The sequence below is a fragment of the Phoxinus phoxinus genome (assembly GCF_949152265.1).
Source record: "Phoxinus phoxinus genome assembly, chromosome: 21".
NCBI classification, from domain to species: domain Eukaryota; kingdom Metazoa; phylum Chordata; class Actinopteri; order Cypriniformes; family Leuciscidae; genus Phoxinus; species Phoxinus phoxinus.
In genome coordinates, this window is record NC_136896.1 from 24,043,329 (window position 1) to 24,053,656 (window position 10,328).

At 38.6% G+C, this 10,328-nt stretch overlaps 1 protein-coding gene across 1 annotated transcript in view; it reads right to left on the minus strand.

Annotated features, from left to right (window-relative positions):
- Positions 1-9,947, minus strand: part of ppp1r9bb (protein phosphatase 1, regulatory subunit 9Bb) — a 36,210-nt gene extending 26,263 nt beyond the window's left edge. Inside the window, 4 exon segments of the mRNA XM_079596021.1 lie at positions 8,445-9,086; positions 9,089-9,117; positions 9,120-9,342; positions 9,348-9,947. Coding sequence (XP_079452147.1) covers positions 8,445-9,086; positions 9,089-9,117; positions 9,120-9,342; positions 9,348-9,845 — 1,392 coding nt within the window. The 5' untranslated portion in view covers positions 9,846-9,947.
- Between the last annotated feature and the right edge of the window lie 381 nt (positions 9,948-10,328).

Here is a 10,328-nt window from a genome sequence, read left to right on the forward strand (position 1 = left end):
TCGAAAAGAAATTAAGGATTTTGATGAAAACATTTCTCCATATAATGGACTTCAATGGATCCCAAACAGTTCAAGGTCCAAATGACAGTGTCAGTGCCGCTTCAAAGGGTTTTAAACGATACCAGACGATGAACAAGGGCCTTATCTAGCGAAACGTTCAGTCATTTCAAAAATGAATAAAAAAGTTTAAGTTTTATAAGCACAAATGCTCGCCTTGCTCTGTTCTGTGATGCGCGTCCGTGACGTCATGTAATACGCAATTACGTTGAAAAGGTCACGCTTCTATGAAAAGTAAAACATTTCTGTCCGTTTGCAATGGACCGTTTGGGGCCCATTGACATCCATTATATGGAGAAATGTTTTCATCAAAAACCTTCATTTCTTTTCGACTGAAGAAAGAAAGACATGGACATCTTGGATGACATGGGGGTGAGTAAATTATCAGCAAAAGTTTTTTTTAAAGTGAACTAATCCTTTAAGTACTGCGGGTGCAGGGCAGGTGCGGGTTTACCAAACAGGACATGTGGAGGACTGCCTTCTTTTTTTTGCACCTCCATGTCTACTAACTCTCATTAAAGTGTTAGTCGAGTATTAGTAGACTGTTAAGTTAGGGTTAGAATAAGTTGACATGTAGTTGCAAAGTTACTTATAGTCAGTAGAATGTCTGATGTAGGACCAACACAATAAAGTGTAAGCAAATATTAAACAGACAGTCTATTAATACTCTAATGAGAGTTAGTTGACACATAGGTGCAACATTACTTACAGTTAACAGAATGTTCAAAAGGGACCATCAAGATAAAGTGTTACCACTTAACCAATAATGTGAGCAAAAACACTATTGCTGAAGCAAACATGCTATTTTATCTTGCTTCTACAAGTATTTGACATTTTTTAACGTGACTCAAGTTTTAATGGGACTCAGATCAGAGTTCTCCACATCACAAGTGCAATGTTGTACCAGATTGAGCTACCGATCAAGTTCACTACTTCACAAAAGCCATAGTGGAATATGTGATGCAAACAATAATGTATTAGTTTATAAATTATGTACTATAAAAGTCTTTTGAGGTCATATGTGTTATACAAGGAACACAGATACCCTGTAATCACAATTCATGTGAAAAGGAACAAACGTTGTAGTGCTGGAAGGTGGCCCACCAGGAGCAGGATTTGACTAGGGCAGTAGGCAAGTTCTAGAGAGTCGCTGTCCTGCAGAGATTGGATCCAACCCTAATCAAACACACCTGAATCAATGTCTTCAGGATTTCTAAGGCTATAGGCAGGTGAGGGTATTTTTCAGGGTTGGAGCCAAACTCTGCCGGACAGCGGCTCTCTAGGACCAAACTTGCCTACCTTTGGGCTAGGGTGACCAGACGTCCCCATTTTCCGGGGGCAGTCACATTTTTTGGTGTGTCCTACTTGTGCTGTCCCCAGAAATGCCCCTGTTTTACAGCATGTTCAAAACACTCCATAAATACACTTAGGCTACGTCTACATTAATCCGGATACATTTGAAAACGGCGTTTTCGTTTATAAACGCTCAGTGTGGATGAGACACTTTTGAAAGACACCTAGAAACGCTAAATTCACCTCAAACCTCACCAAAGCTCACTGAGATGATACAGACGTAAAAATAAATAATAAAGTCATCGCACAATTCTTGCGACAGGATCATTTTATTTAGCAAAATATCTCACCATTTACTGATGCGTCCAGGTTGCACTCAGTCACCATATGTTTGCTCTAAAACACAACTGCTCTCATGTATTGCCATAGGACAGCAAATGTGAGTAAATTTTTTGTCCTCTTTGCAGGACTGGGATATGAAGACTCTGCAAGTAACATATTTTAGCAACTGTGTGAAAGTGAATGGCAGGCACATTATCGCCAGTAAAAACATGAATATCTGTTGGTACAATATGAGTCACGTGCTTCACAGTCCACACTACAACGCAAAAACGTAGTTTTCATTATTAAAAAACGCCGTCTCAGTGTGGACGGAAGGCCAAAACTGAGAGAAAAAGATGCATTTTCAAACGAAAACGTATTAGTGAAGACATGGCCTTAAAAAAATGCCAGACCAACATAGCCTGTTAATGGTATCCAGCTGCAGAACCACAGTACCAGCAGTTTCAGAACAGCAGTGCCAGAACAGCAGTGCCAGAACAGAAGTGAGGGACAGCGCTTATACAGTCTTATTAGAGCTGCGCTACCTATACTCGTAATTTTCTTTTATTAGATATGAGCTATTTTAACATGGATTTTGATTGGATCAATGTCTGCAATATTTAATGACAATCATTTTAAATAAGGTCACTTTTTTAATTTATACATGTATAATCATGATGTACAGTGAGCATTATTTATTATTTATCTTTAATGTTAATGGATACAAACACAATAGTTAATTGTTAGTTCAACCTTATACAACTTTTTAATTTAAAAAATGTATTAATAAACGTGTTTTAAAGTGTTTCCCATTTGGCTGTACTATGTGATAATATTATTTCTTTCACGTTCGTGTTTATACGAATAGCACTTAAAGACAGATGCATGACATATTTAATGTCAATTACTGTACTTAATCATATGAAATTCAAAATAAACAAAATAAAGACATTTAATTAATAAAATATAACTAAAACAATAATTTTAACATATAAATAGCTAGAGCATTCAAGAACTTTATACAACAAATAATCAGCTTAAAACACAAAAACTGTTGACTTTTAAGCCCATTGTATCATGGCATTTCTGCAGAAAGACCTCAGTCATCCCTGAAAAGGAAATTATTATGATTAATATTATTATCTTTACTTTGACAAAAGCCCCAAAAAAAAAACGAGCGCTCTGCTCACAATTTATATTATTTAACAATAAATACAAAACATACTGTAAGTTCATCAAAAAGCCCATTAAAAACACCCAATCCTAAAAGTAATCGAACTGACCACAGGATAAAATATTATATAAAAAAGAAAAATATTATATAAAATATTACGTTTTATATGGCGTTAAACTACCTAATGTCTCAAAGCATAAAACATTACAATAATAATGAACATAAAAAGAGCTCTGACCTGCACCACCTGACCGCTGCAGATTAATTTCGGCGTTGATAGTGTAGCCATTGAAACTCATAAATTTGAGTCATGAACTGCTCCGAGTTTATACCATGGTCTGGGTGAATACTCGATTCTGATTGGCTGCAGGGTGTCCGTTAAAAAGTGATAGAGGACACCTAAATAAACTGTCAGGCGTAACCAAGGAAACCAAGTTATTGTTTGTAACTTGTAACTTTAGATTTCGATTGTAAAACTAATTAAAATATAAACTAATGTTTTAAAAATGTGTTATTTGGCAAGTGACCATGGTATAAGAGGGTTAATGCCCTTCGAGGTGTCCATTGTCAGGTTTTAATGGACTTCGGCAGAGGCAACCGTCCTCCGCTGCGCGTCGGCCGGTTCACACCTCGCCGTCGTCCATTAAAACCTGACAATGGACACCTCGTCGGGCATTAACCCTTACATAACGTCGCAGGTTCATCTCTTACAAATGACAGTAGTTATGGCGTGAACGCAGAATATAAGCTTGTTGTTTTGGTTCAGGACGAACTGTAAAAGATGGCTGCTGTTCACGTCTGTCTAACTCTGCACAGCATGAAATGCGTTGATGGCATGTGATGTCTGTGCGAGCAGGGTGCATACAATTGACCAAATGCAATGATTGGATGATCATTTTATGGTCCTACACCTTCCACAGACGATATATATACTGTACATATAAATACATTTAGGCCACTTTACTTAGTGATTACTGACAGGATGTGAAGAGACTTTCAACCAGCATAACAAAAATGTTTTGGAACGAATCGCATACCCTGCTTTTAAGCTTTCCCAAAAGTTACCCCGTAATTCCTTCCACATTGAATTTTTTCAATCTTTTTTCGTTCAATTAATTTTTTTCTGGCTTATTTAAAAAAATACTTTACTACAGGATACTACAGGATCATTGTGAGTTTGGTTCTCAAGAGCATCAGCATTTGTTTAAAATGAGCTACTGTTTCTCCGTGGGTTTCTTCTATCTATCAGATCCACCAGAAATCTACCCCTCACTTTCTTCTATTCATAGGTCAGCTATTTTTACACTTATCACTTACAGGAGGGGGTTAATCATGTTTTCACATTCCCTGCATCTGAAAGACTCACACCTTTCTCTCAGATGCATAATGTGGGCGCATGTTCACGCTTTTAGGCAAGCTCATAATTACTTAATGCATTTATATTTATAATTATATATTATTGAAAAAGATTTTTGAATGTTCTTAGTTGTCTAATGTGTAAGTTGAATGAATTTTCTAAAAAAATTGCTTTACATTGACATTAAAACCTTTTTAGACTTTTAAACCATTTTAGTGAAATGTTTACTTGTCAGGATGTATCAGGACAGATACTTTACATTCCTTATGCAATGTGATCACGTGTGTGTTTACCTCGAAATGTAGTCTGAGTTCACACTTGTGATCAGATGACCTCTCCAAAATAGATGTTAATCCCAGATGAAAACAGGGTAATATTATGTAAATCTTAAAACTAAGACTACAAAAAGATGTATAATTGTACTGAATGAGCACTTAATGTGTACTGTACATAAAATCTTATATATATTTTTTAAACTTTACAGATATTATCATTTTAAAGAACTACAAGGCCAATTACGTGTTCTTAAAGGGAGTACACTTTCATGGCACACCTTTTTTTAAAGTGCATTTTGTAACAAAATCAAATGATCAAATGTCATGCTTTAAATAAGTACCGTACATTTATTTGGATGATAATTTATCATTTTATCTGTAGTGTGTTATTCAATATTACATTTAAAAAATAATATATTTGAAATACACTGATTTGCAACTTCATTGTTACAAATGTGTAATTACAATATTTTAACTAAATAGTTTCAATAGAAATGAAAGTATATTTTAGTTTAACATAAATGCTTTTCACTACATTTGGTAGTACACTTTAACCATATTTCCAAGACATTATAACTAATAATAAAATTGCATATTCAGATGTAATGATGACATCGTTAAAATAGTCCATGTGACTAGTGGTTAAACCTTAATGTTATGAAGTGACGAGAATATTTTTTGTGCGCAAAAATAAATAAATAACGACTTTATTCAACAATTTCTTCTCTTCCCTGACAGTCTCTGACTTTTGCACACAAAAAGTATTTTCGTCGCTATTTTGATGTAATTCACCGATCGGTCTGACCAGCGCCGGTTCAAGTCAAACAAGCCTGATGTCTTCACTACCTTTCTGGGCCTTGAAAGGGGTTATGACGTTGCTGTCTATAAGGGGTCAGAAAGCTCTCAGAATTCATCAAAAATATCTTAATTTGTGTTCCGAAGATGAACTAAAGTCTTATGGGTTTGGAACGACTTGAGGGTGAGCAATTAATGACAGAATTACATTTTTTAGGTGAACTAACCCTTTAAAGGGGTCATGAACTGAGAAATCAAAATTCCCTTGATCTTCAGTGTACTATAAAAACATCCTGTACGTTTCAGAGCTCAAAACTTTCTCGTTAGTCTAAAAAACGCATATATTGAAGTCAATCCATTTGAACGACAGGATGTGGAATGTGCTACTTTATGACGTGATAAAGGTAGCTAAACCGCCTCTACATCACTGCCTGTCTAGCCCCGCTCACTGATTCGCGGATGTATTTGGTACATAACGAGAGACGCAAACGCAGGTCAATGCAGAAACCAAACGATAAGGATGACTCCGAAGACAACAAGATGCTGTGCAGTGCCAAGTTGTGGAAAAACAGTCTTTGCATTGCCTTCCTTCTGATCCCAACAAACAGTGGATGAACTTTATTATTTTAATAAAGGTCCAGACTGTGTCAGTATGAACCTGGTCCTTTGTTCACTTTTATTTTGTTTTGTTTTTTAACCGCAGATTCGTTTACAAACTAGGCACAATTTGACGCACGATTTTCATAAAAATTGAAACTAAAAGACAATGCTGTGCCGACTATATTGGATACGAGTAGCCTAATGTTGCACCACACAAGTGTGAGTAATGTTTTTATTATTTGGTCACTATTGCTTTGGTTGTTATTACAGATCCTTTGGTGTGCACTGAGTATGTATGCGTTTTAGCTAATACCTGTCCTGTGACCACAGTGATTTCTGTACAGAAATCGAGTTGTAATGACGAGATCGCTACATTTTGTTCAACATGTCTGTGATCAGCAACAATGGTCATTACTGCAACCTTTCATGCCACAATCTTAATGTTATTATAGATTTAATATAATGAACAGTTTTCACGATTAGTTAACCTTTAGAGCTGTAATAGTAAAAACGTGCTAAAAGTTTTCGAGAGTTCCACTTGTAATTCTGGCTATTTCATACGCAAAGATGTCAGCCAATCACAGCAGTGGGCGTTTACACTGAAGTCACAGCAGACACGCACCTTCAAACAGAGCGTTCAGGCTAAAATCAGGCTAGGGAAAATGCCTAATAATTATGGCATTTTTTAATGTAAAAATTATACTAACATTATAAGTAAACCACTGCAGTTCATGACCCATTTAAGTGGGTCAAAAAAGCACAGTAAAATTCGGCTAATTGCATTAGGCTTAACTATAAACGTAAAATTTAAATCATCATTTTAATTTCAATTAACATGCAATTAGGTGAATGAAAATATTTCAGTCAGTTAGCACTAAAGTATATAAAGTGCATGTTTTTTTTTCATAATTAGCACTCTTTATGCTAAAATGTACTTATTTTTCACAGACGTATGTTGTTATTGGTGAGTCTTTTTAAACAGACAATCTTTTTAAACAGCCAATAGCCAACAGTTTTCTTCAGATTGCTGCAAAAAGGCAGAGCATCCAAAGATGACCCATGATTTTCTTCTTGCTATTGTTAGTCGGTTTATGTTGTATAGTTTTATTGGGAGTGACATTATTAATTCTAGAGAGAATTTTATTGGACCCAGGGTCCTGAAAGGACCTTTTGGTAAATGTAGGTTTAGTTTTATGTTCATAGAGATATAGGCTGATCAGACACATTGTCTGAGGTATGTTTGTTACCTCAGCCACAGATGTCAGGTCAGCATCTGTCCTGGATAAATGTCGCCCCTAATCAAAAAGAGGAAGCCCTTGGGAAAGAATAGATGCCAAGACAAACCGACTGACAGTCTGGATTATGTTATATTATATTCAACTCATTCAGTCTGTACCAGTCTGCAGCCTCAAAAAGCGTACCAACTAGAGACTGAAGCTTCTACAAGAACCAATACATAACAGACTGAATTATATAATGTATGTAGTTCATTCATTCAGTCAGTCCAACACATACTACACCAGTCCCCAGGCAACCATTTTAAGTGAGCCAGACCCATCTCATTCACTTTAATGAACATGAAAATAAAAAGAAGCATAAAATACAAATACAAAACACAGTTAATTTGAAAACAGATTAATCAAATACTTTTTCAAAGTATACCTTTTAATGTGAATAAAAAATCATCCTACCTGAAAACATGGCCAGTGTCCTAATTTCTTGTTAAATATTAGTGGCTACTAACAAAATATACTGTACATAAACTGATTTTTTTCCCCTCCATCATAACTCCCAAATAGCATTCATAATTCAAATGTACCAAGGGTGTTTGGTGTCAATGACGCAGCAGATGATACAGCAGATGATTTTCTGTAAATTATGTACATTTTGATCTGTTCTTCTCATAGAGCTATCATGTGTCTCCATAAAACCTGGAATATATAGCACTATTTCATTTTGTTTGTTTGTTTGTTTGTTTGTTGTTTGTTTTTAGCTTGATCAGTGGTCCTTCTCAACATTTTTGATCCGAAGGCCTCCTGTTAATGTTCAGCACAACGTTTTGGCCCACAATAGGCTATTTTATATATTTCTGCTGTAATCATGGCAAAGTAGCTTTTTATAAACAGAAACTGGAAGTAATGTTATATTAAAGAAATTAATTAATTCATTAATTTTCCAGTTTCAAGAACTGTGTGCATTTCAATATAAAAAGTGGTTTTAAGATAAAAAAAAAAGAAACATGATTTCGGCTTACACCTTTGTGTTTTTATTTTTATTTTTAATTGGTAATATGTATAAAATATATACCAATCATTTATTAATTTTATTTTACGAATATAAATTTATTCCATTTAAATGCTTTTATATTATCCTGAGGCCCCACTGGAAGTTTGCCTCTGCTCCTGGTTGAGAACCGCTGCCTAGATGTAAGGGGCAGCTTAGATGTTCTACAAAATATATAATTTTGCATTCTGAGGAAGAAAGACCTTCATACTGGTTTGGAATCTTATGAAGATGTGTAATGATGACAGAATTTTAATATGTGGTGAAATTTTCCTTTGTATAAACTCACCTTGATGGGGCGCAATGCTGAATTTAATTTCCGGCTCGGGGGTGGATCCTCCTCTGTAGGTAATCCAGTAATCTCAGAGCAGCTTGACTCTGGCTCATATACATCATCTTCATCCTCCTCATCCTCAAGCTGGCTACCACCAGAGTCTTCTCCTACTGCGCTGTAGGCACTGATATCCACCAAATCAGCCGTAGAGTAATCCTCCTTCAGAGTACCATCATCATCCTCCTTCTTACTGACCCCCACTGATGGACGAGCGTGTCCATCTTCGCCCTTCCTTCCAGTGCTGGTGATGCCAGACTCCATAGTGTCTCTCTCCAGGGCCTCTCCATTGGAAGTAACTCCCCCATTTCCCAAACTATGGACATCAGCAGAAATAAGAGTTCCTTTTGCCTCTGTGGCATTGGCCTGTCCTGGCTTACACTTATCTAGAGTCTTGGATTCATTGGCACTAGATTCATCCTTCTCCCCTGTCTTTTTCTCTTCCAAGGACTCCTTATCCAAACATGTGAGACTGTCCTGAAGCTCAGATGCTCCATTAATGCTGCTAAACCTCCCATCTTGTTCCGCCTGGTGTTGGTTAACCCCATCCTCCTTGTTTGCCCCAGAAGGAATGACGCGTACCCGCTTGGTGATGAATTTTTGGAGTTGAGCGCACCGACCCGTCCGGTGACCCGCGCAGAGGTAGAGGCAGCGGGGGCGTGTTGGACAGCCGGTGCAGGTTGTTCCGCAGCTCGGCGGCCCGCTCGAACACGGCGCTGAGCTGGCTGACGGTGGGCGACACAGCCTCGACGGTCCCGCCGATCGCGTCCAGGCTATCCAACGACTCCGTGCTGCCGTAAAAGCGCGCGACCACGTCCAAACGCGACGCATCTTGAAAGCCCGCGGCGCGTTCTTTTTCAATAATACGCGATTGGAAGCCGCCTGCTTCTCCTGCAGCTGCTGCTGCTCAAAGATCTTCCTCGTCTCCTGCAGCTTGGAGTACCTGGGCGACGCGTCCGTTTTGCTATCGAAGCGGTTGACGCGCTCGGAGACGCTGGATCCCAGTTTGAGCAGCGCGCTGTGATCCACGTTCTCGTTCAGGCTGCCAGCTCGCGGTAGAGTGAGACGCACCGCTTTGCCGTCGCCGTTCGTCTTTTGCGGGTCTTCAGTCTCGGTGGGTGAGGATGCGCCCATTTGCATGAACATGTTCTTGATGCGGTGCACGTTCGAGCCGTACGTGCGACCGCGGCTGGTGGGCTTCGGCTTGCCATCCTGAGCGTCGCCGTTATTTAAGATATCGTTCGCCGGCTTCAGCGCGTGAATACCCGCTGCCTCGTACGCGTTGCGGTGAGGAGAGGCGCTGCGGAGCGCGGTGGTGCTCGCTGGCTTGGAGGAGGATGAGGATTCGGTCTTCATCATGGTCTGTTAGGCTTCTCCGAGGCGATGCGATAACAGCATCTCTGAGTCGTTGGCCCAGACGTTTTTGTCAGGACAAAACTGTCGCTGATGAGCAATAATGTGCCCTGGAATATGATGAGGAGAACAGTGAATTAATTCCCCATGAATGCGCGTAGAGTGTCCGTCAGCGGCATGGCACAAGCACCACACACATCTTTCCGTCTGTGAGGGGAAAAAAAACGCTGATTAATGTGTAAATCACACATGCATTCGTGAAAGACTAAAGGAGAAACTAGAACAGCGATGCGCCCTGGTTTTTCACGACAGATTGTGCATTTATAATCCGGATCGTTTTGATCTCTTGATTTAGTCATCTGCAGATTTCTGCTTTCCACTGGTGCTGCAGCAGCGCAGAGATACAGGGTCATAGAGCGCGTCTGATTTCACACCCTCGCAATAGATTTTTAAGGGTCACACTTAATCCTCATAACGGGTCTCCGTAAA